Source organism: Caretta caretta, chromosome 1 (genome assembly GCF_965140235.1).
Source record: "Caretta caretta isolate rCarCar2 chromosome 1, rCarCar1.hap1, whole genome shotgun sequence".
Taxonomy (NCBI): Eukaryota; Metazoa; Chordata; order Testudines; family Cheloniidae; genus Caretta; species Caretta caretta.
This window is the reverse complement of record NC_134206.1, coordinates 236,507,582-236,529,203: the sequence shown is the minus strand read 5'-3', so window position 1 is coordinate 236,529,203 and position 21,622 is coordinate 236,507,582. Positions and strand designations below refer to the sequence as shown.

The 21,622-nt window shown below is 42.3% G+C and overlaps 1 protein-coding gene across 8 annotated transcripts in view; it reads left to right on the top strand.

Moving 5' to 3' along the window:
• Positions 1 to 3,064: 3,064 nt before the first annotated feature.
• LOC125625322 (solute carrier organic anion transporter family member 1C1-like) overlaps positions 3,065 to 21,622 on the top strand; it is a 47,209-nt gene continuing 28,651 nt past the window's right edge. For 2 of the 8 annotated variants that reach the window (XM_048827242.2, XM_048827233.2), the window contains exons 1-5: positions 3,741 to 3,947; positions 11,509 to 11,659; positions 15,646 to 15,787; positions 17,350 to 17,482; positions 18,178 to 18,299. In XM_048827242.2, coding sequence (XP_048683199.2) covers positions 11,531 to 11,659; positions 15,646 to 15,787; positions 17,350 to 17,482; positions 18,178 to 18,299 — 526 coding nt within the window. In that variant the 5' untranslated portion in view covers positions 3,741 to 3,947; positions 11,509 to 11,530. Of the gene's footprint in view, positions 3,407 to 3,739; positions 3,948 to 4,396; positions 4,452 to 5,410; positions 5,496 to 11,508; positions 11,660 to 15,645; positions 15,788 to 17,349; positions 17,483 to 18,177; positions 18,300 to 21,622 lie in introns of those variants that run through there. The other 6 variants (XM_075121950.1, XM_048827207.2, XM_048827262.2 and 3 more) reach the window with 6 other exon arrangements.

The window sequence follows — 21,622 nt, the reverse complement described above, 5'->3', positions numbered from 1 at the left end:
TGTGGTTTCACCCACTGTGAGTGTACTGTCAGATGATTCTTTTTTTTTATGACTGGCTGCAAGGACATGGTAATTGTGGTGGTGTTGTCGTTGTCATTATGAAAGAATTCTTTTAGACAAAGTCAGTGGAAGAATTCTTGTAGGTCGCCACATGTTGAGAGGTGTGCTGAGTTACCATACTAAGTTCTATGGGTCCAACACATGCCTATCACAACAAGTGGTGTATCTCATCCAGTGCACTAAATGCCCCAATAACAACTATGCTCTCGAACGAACATGCAGAAATATGAGAAAAAACAAAAACACCAGTCACCTGTGGGTGAATCCTTTTCACAGTGCAATCACTCTATACCTGACCTCTCAGTCCTCATCTTCAAAGGAAACCTGCACAACACTGTCAAAAGATGAGCCTAGGAAGTTAAATTCATAACTTTGCTAGATACTGAAAACTATGGACTGAATAGAGACACTGGACTTATGGCTTATTACAATAATCTATAACACACTAGTCCCACGCCCCATGACTTGGGAGGTGTTAACAGGCCACTTCACCTTAAATGGTCTCTTGAAATACGTCCTAACTATTTATTCTAAACAACCTGTTCCACACTGTGTTTAGCTGTGATACTCTGAGTACATTTCCCAGATCCGAAGAAGAGCTCTGTGTAAACTTGAAAACTTGCCTTTCTCTCCAACAGGAATTGGTCCATTGAATAATAGTGAGGGTCTGAGTCTTGTTTACTCTTAGGCTCTGGCAGTATAAAGGGGCCTTAAAGTGGACATAGATGTAACTATTTCTCAAATAACATTACAATTGGCCTGTAATAGGGTGTGAGATTTTTCTACTGGAACCCTATCGGGAGATTTTGACTGATTCTTTAACTCTCTATATAAAGGGAGATGGGAGTGATTCTTGGGGTAGAGAGAACTAGGTCTTGGCAAGGAAATTCTAGGAAAAGCCAAGTTTAGGGAGAAATGTTCGACTGAGTTTTACATTTTTTGTTGTTTGAATTACTACTAAAGTCAAAACCCAGCAAAGAGGGTAAATATGGACCAAATACAGAAGCCCTGATTCTCTGTTATGTCATTCTGTGCTAATGTAACACTGACTTTTTTAATGCAGTTACAATGATGTAACAGTGGAGAACCAGGCCCAGTGTACGTAGGTTCTCTTCACAGTAGGCTGAGAGCATTGTGTGTGTTCAGGGCCAAATTCTGATTGCCCTATACACAAGAGTGTCCAGCAGGATTTGGCCCATTGAACATGTCTTTTGTGTTATAATTGTTTAGCACTCTGAATTTGTTGTGAGTAGCCACACATTTGGGGCCTGATTGAGAATGGGAGGAGAGAGGGAAATAAATACTTGTTTTTGTGCTTTTAGAAATTTGGAAATAAGGCATGTTGAGGTACAAAATGTGACCTGCGTACAGTGTAATACTCCAATTGCATTATCAACACACAGTGGAGAAGTAATTGAGGAATGGATAACAACAATCATATAATGGCAGAGATCCGTACCGTCGAGTGCCCATAACAACACTGTATGGTTTTATTCAAAGTTTTCCACAGGGTTATTACTGAGCTGGTATAGCCAGGTTAATTGCAGGTAAATGCATGGCTACTGCCAGTCCATGACTGGGCAGTGTCCTGTCCTGACCTCAAGTCTGATTTTCAGCGTTCTATGTGCAGAGACTTTGTCCAAAAAGGGCCAGCTGGCAGTGATCAATGATGATTTCAATCTTCTTGAGGTCAGTTCTCAATGGATAATAATTTGTACTAGATCTAGTCATGTAGAAATCTGCTGCAAGGCCCTGCATTTATCCCATGAGTAAGAGCTGCAAGATTAAGTCCTCAACCTTGTATTTGAGTATCCAAAACACAATAGGTGGGTAATTTTTGTATAACAGCTTGGTTTATTTCTCCTGTGGTATTTAAGTCAAATTAAATTAATATTGAGGTAAAACTGCCTAGCCTTAGGTGTTGAGAAGTGCTGAATACATTACGGATGGTGAGTCAAGAGATTTGTTGTGCAGGAATTGTTTGGTGATAATGTTATTATTTAACACTTCTAATGTGTTAGCGCTTAAGGTCCCATCAGTTTGGGGCCCCATTGTTCTAGGTTCTGAACAAGCATACAGCAAATGTCAGTGCCTGCCTGAAAGAGCTCAGAGTATAAAAGACAAGACATAAGAGGTTGATGAGTCAAGCCAGTGGGTCGAGGTGGGGGGTTGTGGAGATGACAGGGTAACAAAAAGAAAATGTTGGCAATTCATAGGGAATGAGGATCAGTAATCACAGCTTAGCACCTGCCTAGCTGTTGCCAGGCTGCAGTCTCCTGTTTGCATTATGGGAGCTTGGAGGAGTGACTCGACAGAGGATCAGGTGGTGGCTTAATGGATTTTGAATAGGAACTTCACCCACTCGATGGAGCAGCATGGGGGAGAGACTCAGGGGGCTGAGGTTTGCCTCATTGGAGTGAAGGTGCGAGTTGACCTTGTGATAAGGTTAAAGGTTGGATAGGCAGGGCAAGGCTCTGTTTCTCCAGACAGAAGGAGGAAACAGATTGTAGGCCTTTCTCGGAATGATCCTGATTCTCATAATAACTGATTCCGATGGACTTTTAGGCATCCTGAGACCACGCCGAAAAGGGAGGAGGAGATAGTTCTGAATTTCTAAAAACCACAAAACCAGAGCATAAAGCATGCCTCGGTACAAAATGTGATTTGTGCGTTGGCATAATAAAACTCCAACCACATTAACAACTCAAAAATGGAGATATAATTAAGGAGCAGATAAAAATTCATATTAAATCAAATAAAGTAGAAATATGCTCCAAGGCCCTGTATTTGGCTCGGCACCAATTCCGGTGTCACTGAGGTTTTAGCTACCATAGCGACATACCCTTTTGGGGCAGGGGGGAGGAAGAAGAATTTACAGTAATACCTACCAATGTTCGTCTAATTAAATCTCACAAGTTAGTGGAACGTGCTGGATTTATAACCACTCACAATCTCAGTGGTTGCACTTGCAACTAATCACCCTCTTTAATATAACATGTTTGTATGAATTCATGCAGCCATTTAAACATCCAAAACCTAGAGATCCGTAAAATACAGGGCTGGAGCAGAGGGGAAGGTTTCAGAAGCTCCCGTGTTGAACAAGTTTCCTCACCTTTGGCAAAGGTCCACTGCCAGCTTTCAAAGTTTTAAGAAAGGGGGAGCTAGTATGAAATTAGTTTCTGTCACTTTAATGCATCCCTCCCTCCTGGTACATGTATGAGGGGACTCTGCTTCTGGAGAAGCAGGGCATATTTTAAAATTCTATGGTCTCAAAGGTTCAGATGCAAATCACCACCACCAAGAACTGCTGACATAAAAGAATTTCTGGATAGAAAGAGAAAGCTTTGTGAGTACCCTTTCTTCCCTACAGCCCCCACTCTCTCCTCTTTTGTCAAGTCGCCCCCCCCCAAAGTCTTTTATTTCTTGGGAACACGCAATTAAGAAGATCAGGACTAAATTTTAAAAAAAGTATTATCAATTTGCAAAGAAAAATATCCCAAGGGGATGGAGGGGGTTAACTGCTCTTCCAGGATTTGAGATCACAGCACCCATGGTCTTTGCTTTGGCAGTGTGATTAGTGTCCTGCAATCTATAGGAGGGAAGAAAGGGGGGGAAATGACAAGGTGGGGGATAGGGGCGGGGGAGACAAACACAGAGATCCCTCAAGCAGAACAAAAGACAGCAGTTTACCCACCCCCTATGTTTCTCACTCTCTCTACCTCCAGTGTAAGATCTACCTTCTCTGGGCTGAGTAGCTTGTAAGAGGAGGTTTTCCCTCAAACTTTTGCCACTTCCAGGCTGGGCTCTGTGTGTGTGTGTGTTTGTGTGTGTGTGGACTCACCTACTGTAAATTGGTAGACACCATCCTTTGGGATTGCTACTGCCAGGTAAGATATGGTTTTAATTCTCTTCTTTCTTGAGATCCATTTTTCACAGGCTGGTGGGCTCATATTTTTAACTGCACAGTCCCTCCCCCTTTTTCCCCCCAGTCCAGTTAATGCTCTTCTGTGTTGGATGGTAATAAATCTGAGAGGGAGTTGATTGCCAAATTAGATGCACCTTCAGGGATCCTGTGGGAGGGAAAGGCTTTGTCAAGGACTGGAGCTGGAAGGGTGAAATAAGTGTCTCTTCAGGGGTAGTTGGGGAATTGTCTGGTCTGCTCAACCCTCTCCACACATGTAAACACACACACACACTTTTTCAGACCATACAGCAGGGTGCAGCACTGTATCCCCACCAGCTGTGTGGGATATAGTGCTGAGTGTGAGGAAGCAGAAGTAATGCAAATGTTGTGCCATAAATTGGTGAGCAGGGGTGCTATTTCTCTGCTCTTCAGGAAGAAGGGTTCCAGCACCCTGGACAGCTGGAGGGAGAAATGTGAAAATAGGAGGGTGAGTGCTTTAACCTCCTCCCTCTTGGGAAGGGAAGCGAGATTGCTAGATACCATGGCCAGGAAATCCATTAAACAGAATATCAGTCATCTATGTATGTCTAAGACACAGCTGCCCTGCTGCTGAGCCAAGCTCAACAGGCTGTTTCAATCACAAAATGATTAATTAAAAGTGCAAGAGTTTTTTTCACTTCAATCTATTCATCTATAGTCTTTTGTTTTCCTTCGAATATCTGAGAGGGCCACATTCCATCTGCTTTATTTATGTCAATAGTCCCACTGATGGCAATTTTAAGGCAAAATGCCATTGGTTTGTGCTGTTCTTGATTTGCCATAACTGTGGTAAAAGATATGAAAGACCAACAACAACAACAAAACAAAAAAAACCTCCATCTATCTCAGTAGAACCCAAAAGGTCTTAGTTTGGTGTCTTCTGTATTATTCCCAGAGCCTTCCCTGAGAGAGGCTCTTCCATTGTGGGGATAGTTGTTTAAAAATTGTCATTATTACATCATCAGAACCAGCCCCTGCTTTCCCTTATGCCCGTACCCCTTCCTTGAAGCTATTGGGTTGATCAGCTATACGTAAGAGAAGAATTTGGTAAAACAGGGGAAAAAAAGAACACTATGTAGTTTTTGGTGCCCACTTCAATAGCTAGTTGATTTCTATTTCCTACCCTTTTTCAGTCCCTAGTAAATGGCCCCCAAATGACTCGGAACTGCTAAAAAAAAAAACAACCAAATTCAAGGAAACGGCAGTGATTAATAGTTAATGTCTTTATGCCATTTGAAAGTTGTTAAAGTGCTATATAAATTCCAAGTGGCGCTGTTGATAGTAATTATGATTATGAAACATGATTCAGCCTCAGAGAAAGATAAATCAACACTAGTAAAAGTGCTTCTGAAGGCAGTCAGGTAGTCACACTTACTTGGTGTATATTTGGAGAACACTATCTACTGCCTACATCTCAGGGACCAAATACCTTAACTGTCACAGAATATACAAACAGTATTTTGGAAGATTGTAGGGGTAGTGTAAATAACTGGTAGGTAAGACTATGTATGGATTATATTCTATTGTTCTAGATAAGAGATCCACTTGAAAAAATGAAAATTCCATACAGAGATAATGAATACATGCATTGTATGTTTATCTAAGAAATATCAATGAGTGGGTTAGAAAGTAATTTCACCCATTTTAATGTGTGTCTTAATGTCAGAGGATTATATTTTACATATTAGATTATTTTCTTTCATAAAGAATAGTAAAATTCTACAAGTGTATGGTTGTACAAAGCTATGGCTATAAAATTGTGTGTATACCTATTTATCTCTGTTTTTATGATATACTGTAGTGTAGTTTTAATGATTCCACAGTTGAAACTTGTTGTTTTTGTCTTCTGCTAGAAGTCTAAGCAACTGTCAGTTACCATTAAAGAACTGTGTTGTATCAGATCACCCCAAATCAGTTTATGGTTCACTAACCCATGCCATACAATGTTTTGTGATTTGTGTTGAAAAATTAATATTTCAGATTGCATAGTGCCTTAGTTTCAAGGTTTATATAGTCTTTTTGGTTTCAAAATGAAAACGTATTTTAATATTTGTACTGCAAATAATTGTTACTGCTATACAGTGGAAAGTGTTATGTTTTTGTAGCATGAAGATATGAGGGGTTGATCTTGCCTTATAGCCTGTTTTTTTTTAAATCTTTGTACCTTTGAGTGTGTGTGTATGTGTGTGTGTATATATACAGATATATATGCATGCACATACATCTCCATTTTCCCTCATTCCTTATTCAGATAAACTTCCACTGACTGGAAATTTTGCCTGAATAAGTACTGAGGAAAACTAAGAACGATGTTGATGATGTTGCCCTCAGATGGACAGGAGATATCCTGCAAAATATATATCCATATGAAATACACAGGGCTTGAATTCAATGTTACATCAGGACCCAATATATTTCTAGAGGAAGGAGTTATTCAATGTAATGCTTAACTTCCCTTGCTTTGTACTTTTAAACGTAAAAATACCAGAAATAAAATGTACAACAAAATAGAATTTGATGTAGTTTTGCAGATCTAGACTGCTGCACACCGAGTTCTGAGTCATTGTCATTGTCATCCAAAACAGTCATGTAATCAGGCCTCGGTCCGAGGTTGTTATTCAAGTGTTTGGGACTATACAGTAATGAAAAAGACAATGTAAATATCTTCCCACTAGTAATTTGTGTCATTACTGTTATCTTTTATTTTTAATGTGGGATTATTGTGATACTTCTAAAGCGAGACATGGATAGTACTGGCTGGAGAGAAACACAGATTGGCAAGTTGTTGTGAAAGCTTCTCCAGGTGATATAGTTAATGGGCCTACACTGTTATTCCAGGCTTGGCCTTTCCTTACCAGAGACTGAAATTAAGGCCTAATGGTTTGATGGCTTTTCTGATTATTCACAAGCAAAATGCATTTGGTGTCTTATCATTACGTTACTGTTACACACATTGCTAAAGCACCCGTTGGCTTAGTATTTGGGCACTCTTACATACATTCACTCCCGTACAATAGGTGCCCTGTAACAGTGCTCACTGATGCCAGTGACACTCAGTTATTCCACAGATAATTTAGTCTTTAATTAGTCCATATCTTAACTCTTAAAATGAACATGACTTCTCTTTAATACCTATGTTCAGAGAATAACGCTCAGTTGTCTCATCTGGGAGCAGGTTCTTAGAAAATGTGCCTATCCCAAGAGATCAGACGATTATTGAAATTTCTCAGTGATTGTGTCTATCAGAATGCAGTCCCCTTCATGGTCCCTCTGGAACATAGGTTGCAGATCTTCTGTGCCTCTTGTAGCAGTGAGGAGGACTTCACCCTCTTTTATTTCTGTTCATTACCGCTTGCTTCCAGGAGAACGTGGTAGAGCTGTAGCTCTCTGCCAGATCCCCTTCCAGACTGGGGGACTCAGGAGGCGTCATGTGCTCCAAAGGTTGTTTAGTTCCGACACCGTGTACTACAGGGGTGGGCAAACTTTTTGGCCTGAGGGCCACATCTGGGTATGGAAATTGTATGGTGGGCCATGAATGCTCATGAAATTGGGGGTTGGGGTGTTGGAGGGGGTGAGGGCTCCAGCTGGGGGGGGGGCTCTGGGGTGGAGCCAGAAATTAGGGGTTCAGGGTGTGGGAGGAGGCTCTCGGCTGGGGGAGGGGGTTGGGGTGTGGAGGGGGGTTGTGGTCCAAATACAAGACAGCACAAAGCTTTAAGCAAGCAAGCAGGCTGGTCTGCCAACGGGCTGCTCCTGTCAGCTTTCCACCCTCTCCTTTATTCTTTCTCTCCCCCCGTGCATTACATTCTCCAAAAGACAAAAGGAATACACTGGCTTTGTTTAACATTCTTATTTACCAATTTCTATCTACCGCATTCCTTGCTCTCGGGCCTTGAGCCCAGTCCTGGGAGGCTTCCCACAGTTCATGTCATCTGGGCGAGATTCCAAGGTTCATGCCCTTGAGAGGAGCCGTGTGTGCACAGGTCCAGCACAACACTCTGGGTGTGCCCTGAATGTTGCCAAGTGCATGAACCTTGTATGAATGCTACAGAGGGGGGTGGAGCTCCAGATGGGAGTGCGGGCTCCGGGGTGGGGCTAGGGATGAGAGGTTGGGGGTGCAGGAGGGTGCTCCGGGCTGGGACCAAGGGGTTCGGAGGGTGGGAGGGAGAGCATGGCTGGGGCAGGGGGTTGGAGCACAGGAGGGGGTCAGGCTCCAGTTGGTGCTTACCTCAAGCAGCTCCTGGAAGCAAGCACATGTCCCCCCTCCAGCTTGTACATGGAGGCGTGGCCAGGAGGCTCCACACACTGCCTCCACCCCAAGCACCGCCTCTACAGCTCCCATTGTCTGCAGTTCCCAGCCAATGGGAGCTGTGGAGGTGGTGCTTGGGGTGGAGGCAGTGTGTGGAGCCTCCTGGCTGCCCCTATGTGTAGGAGCTGGATGGGGGACATACTGCTGCTTCCAGGAGCTGTGCGGAGCCACAGCACTCTCAGAGCAGGGCAAGCCTCTGACCCCGCTTACTGACAGGAGTGCTGGAGCAGGACCCTGCTCCCCAACGGGAGCTCAAGGGCTGAATGCGGGCCCCGGGCTGTAGTTTGCCCACCCCTGGTGTACTATGTATCACATGTACTTATATGCCCCCCATCACCATAGTGTTTGAGCACCTCACTCTGTATAATGTTTCTCCTCACAACACCATGTGAGCTAGGGATGTGCTATTTTTCCTATTACACAGAGAGGTTTAAGTCCATACCTAATATGTAGGCTGACAAAGGTACTGTGCTCAGGGGTATGAAAAATCCACACCCCATGAGCGTCGTAGATATGGCAAACTAACCCCTGGTGTAGATAGAGGTCGGTTGATGGAAGAAGGCCTCCATTGATGGGGGAGATAGATTTCCTATAGCAACAGGAAACCTATTCCATCAATGTTGGCTGTGTCTATGCTACAGGGTTATGCTGGCATAGCTACAGTGCCTATGTGTAGACATGGCCTGACTTGCCCAAAGTCACACAGTAAGTTTGTGGCAAAGCAGGAATTGAACCCAAGTTTCCAGAGTCCCAGGCTAGTGCCCTAATCACAGAACCAGCTTTCCTGTCTGATACACAGGAGTGCTAGCATGAAAATAAACTTCTTTTCCAAGCCCTACTCAGGCTTTGGTCAGGGTGACAAAGTTCAATACCCTGTCACGTGAACGCAGGTAATCAGCTGTTATTTCCACGGGCATGATGGAATGCTCTCAATGGAAGTATACTACTTCTCATTCATGGCCTCCTTCTATCTGGTTGAGACTCCAGATAGATTGAAAGGCTCTATCCATTCATTAGGCAAATATTTGCATAAAGTTGTACTTCTAGTTAAATATGGTTAAGACTAACACTACATCTGATTGGCACCTAAGTTTCCAGAGAGACAACCACTTATTCTACAGATGCCCTGGAAAGTTGTGACGATTTGTATCTTAAATCTACATCTCTACATCTACATATGGAACAAATTAATAATCAATCAGTTCATAAGCACCTAGAAGATAATAGGGTTATAAGGAATAGCCAGCATGGACTTGTCAAGAAAAAATCATGCCAAACCAACCAAATTTCCTTCTTTGACAGGGTTACTAGCCTAGTGAATTGAGGGGAGCAGTACGTGTAATTTTTCTTGGTAAAGCTTTTGACAGTCTCATAAACAAACTAGGAAAATGTGGGCCAGATTAAATTACTGTAAAGTAAGTGCTCAGCTGGTTGAAAGACTGTACTCAAAGAGTGGTTATCGATGGTTCGCTGTCAAACTGGGAAGGTATAGCTAGTGGAATCAGTTCTGGATCCGATAATATTCAATATTTTCATTAACAACTTGGATAATGGAGTGGAGAGCATGCTTATAAAATTTGCAGATGGCACGAAGCTGGGAGGGGCTGCACGCACTTTGGCAGACAGGATGAGAATTAAATGACCTTGACAAACTGGAAAATTGGTCTGAATTCAACAAGATGAAATTCAATATATACAAGTGCAAAGCACTTAACTTAGGAAGGAAAAATCAAATGCACAACTACAAAATGGGGAATAACTGGCTTGGTGGTAATACTGCTGAAAAGGTATAGGGATTATAGTGGATCACAAATTGAATATGAGTCAAAAATATGATGCAGCTGTGAAAAAGGCAACTATTGTGGGGGTACTTACAAGAGAAGCATCATATGTAAGACATGGAAGGTAATTGTCCTGCACAGCAAGGTAGAGGTGAGGCCTCAGCGGGCATACTGTGTCCAATTCTGAGCACCACACTTTAGGATAGGTGTGGACAGAGGAGATCAACAAAAAAGATAAACGCTTTTGAAAACCTGGCCTATAATGAAAGGCTAAAAAAACTGGGCTTGTTTAGTCTTGAGAAAAGAAGCCTGGGGGGGCACCTCAGAATAGTCTTCAAATATGTTAAGGGCTGTTCTAAATGGGATAGTGATCAGTTGTTCTCCAAGTCCCCTGAAGGTAGGACTGGGCTTCATCTTCGGTAAAACAGCTTTAGGTTAGATATTAAGAAAAAACTTCTAAGTATAAGGGTAGTTAAGCACTGGGATAGGCTTCCAAGGCAGGTTGTGAAATCCCCGTCATTGAAGGTTTAAGAACAGGTTAGACAAACACCTGTCAGGAATGGTCTAGGTTTACTTGAACCTGCCATAATACTGTGGGTGGGACTCAATGACTTCTCAAGGTCCCTTCCAGCCCTATATGCCTATGATTCTATAAAACAATGGCAGCTTTAACATTTCCCTATTTTTGGCCAGTCTTTTTTGTTCTGTGAAACCCAGTGTTGCTTATATAGGTGAACACAAGAGATTGAAAATATTTCCTAAACCAATTCAGGGCCTGAAATGATTAACAAGGCACAGTGGTATGTAGGCATGGTTTTAAGAATTGCGGCTATATTAATATTTGAAAACAAAATATTTGGTTTTTAATCTACCTCCTTCTATTTACCTGCCAAGACACAAGGTCAGGCTTTTTTCCTGTAATCGTTGACAAGATCATCGAGACTTATGGTCCCATCTGAATTGGCAAAGGAGCTAACTTTATCATCGAGAATTAAAGCCACATTATTTTTCATGTTGCTCATTGACTGATATCAAGGGGGTAGAGCAAACTTGGTGGCACTTAAAACATTGAGCTTACCTATAAACCTTTAACTTCACATAGAAATCATTAGAGCAATATTTAGTCAACTAGCGATGCTTGGTCAAATGCCTAGCAAAATCAAAAATATGCAGCACTGATAGAGAATGAAAACACAGTTTGCTTATGGTGTATGATAGTAATTTTATCTTACTTGTATAGGTAATCTGATTGCAAATTTCCATAAGTGAACTTCTAACTCCCCATTTCTGTTTTGATTATAAACTTCTAACTGCTGTCTGCATAGGAAGCTGTTTTGCAGGTTTTAATGTTATGTGACATAAGCTTTCAGTGCTGAGCCCCTAGTTTACCCTTTTAAAATGTTCTTGTTGTCTTCTAGATTAGAGACAGGGAATATTATCATGGAGAATTCAGCAAAAGAAAATGCTCAGTTGTTCTCAAAAACCATAATCCTGCCAATTGACAGGTCTTCATCTAAATCTGAATCTTCTGCTTCCAAGGAGAAACAAACATGCTGTGGAGGTATAAAGGTAAGGAAGAGCTCTGAATTTTACAGCACAGACCATTGAATGGCTGAGGTTTTGTTGCTGGATGCGTTTTTTCCCCCGAGTATATTTCTCACTGGAATGTTACCCTTTTCCCATTCAGTGTAAAAGTGGCATAGATGGATCTAATTTATGAAGTTCTGATGCTGATTCAAATTTCCTTAACTTTTGAGGATGTTCAGATCTGGGTCCATGGTTCAGACTCACGTGTAATGTGTGTTCACTAGTCACTATTCATGACCAATATTTACCCACAGTTACAAGCCCATAGTATTTCCCTGAGTTAACAATAGAATAGTACAGTGGTTCTCCACTCAGTAGGTGGGTGGCCCTTCATTCTCTCATGTGCGGCCACCCAGGCGCGCACCTTAGAGGCAACTATCCGCAGACCACCTGACTGGACCACCAGTGGTCTGCGGATCACAGTTTGAGAACCTCTGGAATAGTAAATGTCTGTAGTACCAGAGAGTGGGGTCAGTAAATGTCTTTTTTTTTTTTTTTTTTAATTGGCAGCCATGTTAACATAGGTTTCTGGAATTTGAAAAATGATTCCTACTACTTTAGACACTTCACTGATTGAACAAACATGAATTTTGATTTGTGGTGCTATGAATGAGAGAGCCCTGAATGCCAACAGTAATGTGGGGTTTTTTTTGGTTCCCATCAAACTCTGAGCCCACCCAAAATTGCTGTGCTTGAATGAGAGCACTCTCTTGTGAGTTTAGCTTCAGCAGCCTCAGACTTGTGATGTAGGATGGCAGTGTGATAATGTCCCAACACATTCACATCACAACACCCTCCGAGAACAGAACTCCCTCTGGAAACCCAGCCCGGCACAAGCAGGCAGCAGAAGTGCAACCAGTCTTGTCTTGCAATCTGCAGTCCAGGGATAGGCTTCTGCTGTGGTGTGAGTTGAGCTCACTAAGGTATATGTGGTCACAGCCTGAATCAGAACATCTTTGGCTTTGCCTAATTCTTGCTCCCCTTCGCATTCTTTATTTCTTCTGGTTTTCCACTGTAACCAGTTACAGGCTGAGCCAATATCCATGGAAAGAGTCCCATTGATTTCAATGCGATTGGAGCCTGTAAATAACAGTCCGTAACAGATCATTTGCTCTGTGATACAATGATTCTGGTAATTTTGTACAGAATAAAATGACAACTTTGACAACATAAACTCCTGAATATTCCCATTGGTCTCCTCTACTACCACACGTATCCACTGATGGCTGAGAACTGGGCCACTGTTTTTGAGAAATTAAAAACAAGTTGTATTAATTAAACATGCATTATAATAGCAATAAGATCATTGCCCCTCTGTTTGCTCAACAGTAATCGGATTCCCTCATTGAATAAACCTTCAGTCACAGTTCAGCCACTCAGGAATCAGCTTATTGCCTCCAAAATACACTAATATTATAGCTCAAACAATTAGTCCAGTTTGGAAATTTTGCTGCTATCATGCTTCCGGGCCTGGAAAGCTGGGGCAGTTAATCTCTAGAAAACTTGAATAATGTGGAAATTTGGCAAATTGGTTTTGTAAACGGCCAGCCTTTCACAAACTTTGCACTTAGGTTTACTTATTAAAAAAAGCACCGGCTGATTTACGGTGAGGTCAGTACCCAACTTTATCTCTGTTTGGCGGTGAGCTGGAGAAGGATGGAACATCCTGGACATTTTTACATTGCCAGTGTAACTCAGGAGGATTTTTGCTACCTACTGGTCAGGTTCCCTCTTAGGTATTTCCAAGATATTTAAGAAAACCGACATCAAAATATGTTTGAAAATGAAGAGGTTTGAAGTCCATCATCTACCCCTGAAAATCGTATTCATGTTTTTACATGACCATATAAAATCCAAAGTCATTAACGCACACATAAAGGAAAACGACAGTTACGCTTATTTGCTTGAAAAGCTTTCTGAAAGCCCTCTTAGTGGGAAATCCTGTTCATACCATACAAAGTGGGGAACGTTTTATTTAAATTATAGGAGGCACTTGGGAGATTTCCATGGGTAGCAGCCTGTGCTGGGAAGCAATGCAAGTGTGACACTGGGAAATTAAAAAACGCAATGCGAAAGTTTGCATTAAACTTTAAAACCAACTCTACAATCAGTAGACCAAATTATGTATTAGGAAGGAAGTGTTCCTATGGAGCTCTTGATTTACCCCAATTTGTGTAATTGTACTCAGGACAGTCAAAAATGCACAGCATTGGGAAAAGTGTGGCCCTCAGTGTGTGTTATACATTGTGACATGCATCATTGCTATGGGTTTTTCCCTACACAAAGAAAAGCCATATAAGTGCAGTCAGCACAGCCTTTGTTTGATAATGAGAAAACGACCTGTGACCTCCATTAGAAACCACATGGTGTTTGACACTATTCTGGAGCTGGTTGCATCCAAATGAAAATAACTAGCTCTGAAAAAAGAGATGTGGGGAGTCTCCATTTAACAGATACAGTACACAGAAATCTTGTCTGTGTTAGGGCTGGCCTTATTCATGGTACCATGTAATGGCTAGGTCCCAACTCTCCCCCATCGCTAGTGTCCCCAGCCCAGTTGTCACTCCAGCACAATGGTGGTCTCTCTTCTGGCAGATAGTAACTCATCCCTCCTCCCAGGTCACTGTTGAAGTCCACCCCTTTCTGGGGTAACAGAGTCTAATAAAGTGTAAAAGTCCAACATCCTCCCAGAAAGTGTTTCTGGCCCAACTCCAGGCCCCTGAAGACCTCACAACCTTACTTCAGGGCTTACAATGTCTTTATCTCTCTTACCTCAAGGAGGCAGAAGGGTTATGTCATCCTTGTTGCTGGTTGGTAGGGGAGCCCAGGCCCCCCTCTCTGCAGGGCTCTGACCCAGGGTTCTGTGAGAGGCAGTAATATCAAGCACCCAAGTATGCTCTGAGATTACTTCCCTGGACCACTTCCTGCCATTTACTTTCTCAGCTCAGTGCATGGTCACATTCTCATAAACAATCTGAGAAAAGCTAGAGTGCAGGGTTCTTTAATCCTTAAAGATCTTTAATCTGGTCCTCTTCTGCTGCCTTGGGTACTTGTTGCTTGCAGACCCCCCTTATCTGCAGCAACAGCTCCCACTGAACCCTTACTCAGGTGCTCTCAGATAGGTCTGCCACCACCTGCTATCCCTGTCCCCCTTTCTCAGCTGTCTGGCTTGGTTTTATACTCCTCCTCCTGCTGGAGCAGGCTCCGCAGGTGCAGTGGGATGGGACCCCTGGGGCCTAGAACTGCTCCTTAACCCTCTTCTATCCCAGTGTGGGGTTTATATACCCCATCATGCAGACATAAGAGAAAAACATATATACGCTGTAGTTACTATATGACAGGAGGTTTGATGGGGGAAGGAACGTTCTACAAAGGACATTTTCATATGAAGGTTTGAGGATGGCTCTGGATCTTGATAAAGGGATGCAGCGCCTTTTGTCTCATGCTTATTGGTTAACATCCAGTCAAGGTTGGGGTTGTTTAAAAGCCCCTATTCTGCAAGTTGCTCCACAGTAGCAGATTCTCCAGTGACTTCAGTAAGAACAACTTTCAGGTTTTAAAGTTATTATCGTTGGATGGCTGGTCCCCTATGTGAAATGGGTTGCCACCGTCAGTCTATTCCCTAAGTGTCCATATGAAAAAAAACTCATCAAAATTGACACTAATTGCTTTTACAGGAGGCTGAATTATCCCCCTAGCCCTAGAGACAGGGTTTGCTTTGTCATTTTGTTGTCACCTGCTAGAGATAATAGCGGTGTTGTCGGACCAGACAGTGAAGGAAATTTGAACTGCTGCTGTCCATGAGCTATGGATAAACAGAAGATTGTCAATCCAGCACCTTTCACAAACACGAGGAAAAATCACTCATAATAATAATTAATAAAAGTATTTTTAAATCATTTAATTCAATTAATAAAACAAAATATTTGTTATAGTATAATCTTAATCACCATCGACTTCTCTCACAGATATTTCTTGGCGCATTATCCTTTGTTTACTTCGCTAAAGCATTGTCAGGAAGTTATCTAAAAAGTACCATCACCCAAATAGAAAGAAGATTTGATATCCCTTCTTCTTTGGTTGGTGTTATTGACGGCAGCTTTGAAATTGGTATGTGGTGCTTTCATTTTCAGACAAAACTAATGCCACCCATCATTGTGGCAAATGATCGTACAAATCTCATAGGCCTATTGAAATTAAATACGATTCATCTGGCAAGAGCAAATGTGGCCTTTAATATGTGTTTACATTTGGTGTGACAGTGATGAGACTGCGCTTAACATGGCCCTGACCCTGTAATGGTTGAAACTGTGGTGGTGACTGCTGCTTTAGAGATGGTTCTTGTTAGCACTGTTTTTCTGAACCAGCATGGACAGGGATTTTATTGTGAGAAATGTGATAGCCAGGGTATAGACTATTCCCCTAGATAACACAATGCAGAGCTCTGGCTGAGCCTGATTCATCCATAGTGTGGCCTGAGCTGCAGATGTTTTACTTATCCACATAATTCAACAGTGGTGCCCACAGTTGTATGCACAGTACACACTGAGTGTACTATTGGCAGTGGTGAGGAGTGGCAATGTTGGCAGCTGCCCCACTGCCAATTCAGGTTTGGTCCTGCACTCCCTCTGTCACAACGGAGGGGCTGCAGGGCCAAACCTGAGTGAGCACATTGGGCAGTGGGGAGGCCAGTGCTGCTCCGCCTTGTGGCTGCTGCAGGGTGAGGCAAGTCCTACCTCAGGACTTCCTGCAAGGAGCCTGCCCAGCCTCATCCTGTCCCCCTCCCAGGGATGGGGGTGTGATGCTGGGAGGCAGGAGCTGAGCCTGGCAAAGACCTGGGGAGTGGAAAGCTGTGGCCAGCGGCTCCACAGGGACTGATGGTGTGTACCATGGGGAAAAATTCCAGGGGGGCACCTCTGTAGTTAAGTGGTAAGTGAGCTGCATATATCAGACCATGTATTATTCTTTCCTTAGGCAAGCCCACCCAGAGACATGCACCAAGGAGGTTATTGGTTACCTTGAAGCAGTGTTAAAAGGGTTTGGCACTGGTGTTAGCAATAGACAAAAGACAATAATTTTCATGTTCACTGTTCAGTCCTCTCTCCCCCGGCGTTGTCACTGTGAGATCCCCTCCTGTGTAATCCAGCCAGGATAGCTCTGTGATTTGGTAAATGGCGAGCATACAAAGGTCAAATCCTATATTGCCTCCATTGGTCAATGGATCAAGGGTACTCCTGCACGGAGATCTCCAGCATGACATCATGTAAAGTTACCATCAAACCTTTGGATTTATGTCAAAATTCCTTCAGTTTTGTGTTTTGTGGAATCTTAGCACTCCTGGGAATATAATATTGGCTAAGGTACCCGAAGTCCTATTACTTGGCTGCCTCATTCCCTCCCCCGCTTGACATTCCACTTCTCTTTCTAATGACTGGCATCTGGCTAGGTCCTCGTTTCCAGCTGTTTCTACAGGTGCCCATGTTCTTCCTAACTGATCCTGGACACTTGCACAAATATTTGGAAACAAGAAGGAGACCCGCCACCATGTGAGCAGCCATCTTTCTGTGGACCCCCAACAAGTGTTATATAGGCCATGGTTTAGCATGTAGTTTACAAGTAGTTCACTTATGAATGTGTTGTAAATCCAAGTTACCTTTTTGTATTTTTCAAAGGAAATCTCCTAATCATAATTCTTGTAAGCTACTTTGGAGCGAAACTTCATAGGCCAAAGATAATTGGAGTTGGTTGCCTAATAATGTCAGCCGGAACATTTCTAATTGCGATGCCCCAATTCTTTATGGGACGGTAAGTGCAAAGCAATCTGTTCTTTCAGTTCAGAAAGAAATGCACTAGCACAGAACTTACCTTTTGCCCATGAACCTATTTAAACTACATAGACACTGATTGTGGAAGTGCTGATGGGAACAGAGAGTAATATGGTTACTACTATTAATTGTTTACTACAAATAGATTCTTTATTACTATAGTTGAGCAAATAATAGAAAAATATTCCATCAATATCTATTCAAATTTGAAATTCATTTCTGATTAGTGGATGTTTGTCAGCCCTTTCTGGGCGTGATTTGAAGCCCATTGGAGCCCTCTATGATAAAGTGATGAATAAAAACAGAAAAGAGTGAGTAGGAAAGAAATATGTAGGACCCAGAGGACACTCCCACTATTTTGTATTCTACACTAGATCAGATTTGGGACTCTGAATACCGGGTGGGCTTCTGGAATGTGGCCACATGCACACTTCCTACAGTACAATGTTTTTACAACATACATTTACTTATCTAACCCCTCTCAATCATGTGTATATATAACCTGTAATCCATGCAGCTTGTTGGGATCCCCTTAATCAGATGCACTTCAAATGAGACTTCATTTAAGTGCTTTGGTGCATGCCTATCTTCAATGAGGATGCAATGAATTTTATTTTATTTTTTTGTAATAGATTGTAACAGGGGGGAAGAGTAAAGATGTTGATTTTTACACAGCTATAGGTATGAGATATTTTCTTCCTCCACCAATTCTACTGTCAGCATCTCCCCATGTCTACAGGATAAAAGTCAAATACCGCTCTCAGTCTTAGAAAGGTCTCAAGCCAAAATAAATGCAGGTAAGAATATTCCATTTTTTAAAAAAATATATTGTGTATGTATGTAGGTGGGTCTGGTAGCTATGGCTATTAAGAAGGTTGCCCAATACCTCACATTATAAGACCCTGTTTTCAGTTGCCAAACTTTAACTATTTGGACTGAAATTTTCCGTGCTGGGTTTTCTGCCTCTGGCTGAATGTTTCTGGGGAAATTTTGGCCAAACGTGTTCAGCCGGTTCCAAGAACAAGCACAGCACAACTCCCATTGACTTCAGCTGGAGCTGTGAGCACTCAGTACTACTGCAGAGTTATCCTCAGGGTCTCAGATCAGGCACCCAGACAGTGAGGAACACACAATTTGTGACTACATATGAAAATTCTGGTTTAAGTGACTTGCCCAGCATCACATATACATTGCGAACTCGGTGGCAGAGGCAGGGATAGAATCCAGTTCTCCAGGGCAGCATTCAACTGCTGTGACAATAGGCCCTCTTCTCTTCTCTCACTGTGCATCCCCTGCCTCATTCACTATGCACCTTTCTGCTTCTGCAACAAGTGAAGCAGGGGGTCCCACAGACAATGCACAATCCTTCACTGCACAATCCTGACTCATGCCCAGAATGGCTCCATCTTGCCACACATTGAACAACAGGGAGAAAACAATATTAAATAGCTGCTCATTAAGTGAGCGCCATCCGTCTTTTGCACCCAATGAGGCAGAGGCCCTATGTAAAAAAATAAATAGTACGTGATCATGTCATCAAAGACTGTATCATAATGCATAATGCTCTAGGGGGCCAAATTAAGGTTGCACAAGCAACCTTAATTCTGGCATTTCTTAACTTTTGAGCACTGACTTTGTCACCGTAGTAATGCTCTTTTAATATAGTTTTTCTGTGTTTATATATATAATATATATCCCAAGCAACCATGTAAAGGCAATTATCTTCGTTTCATATCTGTGCTACTTTTTGCACTACAGGCTAGATACATAGCTGAGCCTGCTTTAATGCCATCTTTTAATTCCCCCAAACCTGGGGCCAGCCAGAGGCTAGAAGAACCCCAGGCATAAATTAAAGCAGCCTGAGAAATGTTTATCTCCAGCTGCCTGTGGCCCAAAGGAGCTGTCCAACCAAGATAGGGATAGCTGGATCTTAGGAACACCCTGAGACACCCTCCATATAGAAGAATGGTAAGGATTGCAGGGGTGGAAGAGCTACACACCATCGGAGCATTCCCCCACAATTGTGAATTCTCAGTGGGATAGATCTGCTGGTTTTACAGCTGCTTGGTGCTGCAATGTACTAGATAAAGTATAGGAGCTTCAATTTCACAGGTGCCCTGCTAGGTGGGATGACGGCCATAAAGCCGTGTATGCAGGTTCTGCAGGGATCTCAAGAAACTCAAAAAGCTCAGCATTCAATGAATAACGGAAATCTCCATGTTTCTTATTTCTGTTGAGGTTTGGTGCTGTGATTTATTTATTTTTGGGTATAGATGTACATTTATTGGTCCAAACCATAAAATAAAACCTGAACATAAAAACGGCCATACTGGGTCAGACCAAAGGTCCATCCACCCCAGTATCCTGTTTGCTGACAGTGGCCAATGCCAGGTGCCCCAGAGGGAGTGAACAGAACAGGTAATCATCAGGTGATCTCTCTCCTGCCATCCGTCTTCACCCTCTGACAAACAGAGGCTAGGGACACCATTCCTTACCCATCCTGGCTAGTAGCCATTAATGGACTTAACCTCCACGAATTTATTCAGTTCTCTTTTAAACCCTGTTATAGTCCTAGCCTTCACAACCTCCTCAGGCAAGGAGTTCCACAGGTTGACTGTGCGCTATGTGAAGAAGAACTTCCTTTTATTTGTTTTAAACCTGCTGCCCATTCCTTTCATTTGGTGGCCCCTAGTTCTTATATTATGGGAACAAGTAAATAACTTTTCCTTATTCACTTTCTCCACACCACTCATGATTTTATATACCTCTATCATATCCCCCCTTAGTCTCCTCTTTTCCAAGCTGAAAAGTCCTACCCTCTTTAATCTCTCCTCAGATGGGACCCATTCCAAACCTCTAATCATTTTAGTTGCCCTTCTCTAAACCTTTTCCAATGCTAGTATATCTTTTTTGAGATGAGGAGACCACATCTGTACTCAGTATTCAAGATGTGGACGTACCATGGATTTATATAAGGGCAATAAGATATTCTCCGTCTTATTCTCTATCCCCTTTTTAATGATTCCTAACATCCCGTTTGCTTTTTTGACTGCTGCTGCACACTGCATGGACGTCTTCAGAGAACTATCCACGATGACTCCAAGATCTTTTTCCTGATTGGATGTAGCTAAATTAGCCCGCATCATGTTAAATGTATAGTTGGGGTTATTTTTTCCAATGTGCATTACTTTACATTTATCCGCATTAAATTTCATTTGCCATTTTGTTGCCCAATCACTTAGGTTTTTGAGATCCTTTTGAAGTTCTTCACAGTCTGCTTTGGTCTTAACTATCTTGAGCAGTTTAGTATCATCTGCAAACTTTTCCATCTCACTGTTTACCCCTTTCTCCAGATCATTTATGAATAAGTTGAATAGGATTGGTCCTAGGACTGACCCTTGGGGAGCACCACTAGTTACCCCTCTCCATTCTGAAAATTTACCATTTATTCCTACCCTTTGTTCCCTGTCTTTCAACCAGTTCTCAATCCATGAAAGGATCTTCCCTCTTATCCCATGACAACTTAATTTACATAAGAGCCTTTGGTGAGAGACCTTGTCAAAGGCTTTCTGGAAATCTAAATACACTATGTCCACTGGATCCCTCTTGTCCACATGTTTGTTGACCCCTTCAAAGAACTCTAATAGATTAGTAAGACATGATTTCCCTTTCCAGAAACCATGATGACTTTTGCCCAGCAATTTATGTTCTTCTATGTGTCTGACAATTTTATTCTTTATTATAGTTTCAAGTAATTTGACTGGTACGGACGTTAGACTTATCAGTCTGTAATTGCTGGGATCACCTCTAGAGCCCTTTTTAAATATTGGCGTTACATTAGCTATCTTCTGGTCACTGGGTAAAGAAGCTGATTTAAAGGACAGGTTACAAACCATAGTTAATAGTTCCGCATTTTCACATTTGAGTTCTTTCAGAACTCTTGGGTGAATGTCGTCTGGTCCCGGTGACTTGTTACTGTTAAGTTTATCAATTAATTCCAAAACCACCTCTAGTGACACTTCAATCTGTGACAATTCCTCAGATTTGTCACCTACAAAAGATGGCTCAGGTTTGGGACTCTCCCTAACATCCTCAGCTATGAAGACTGAAGCAAAGAATT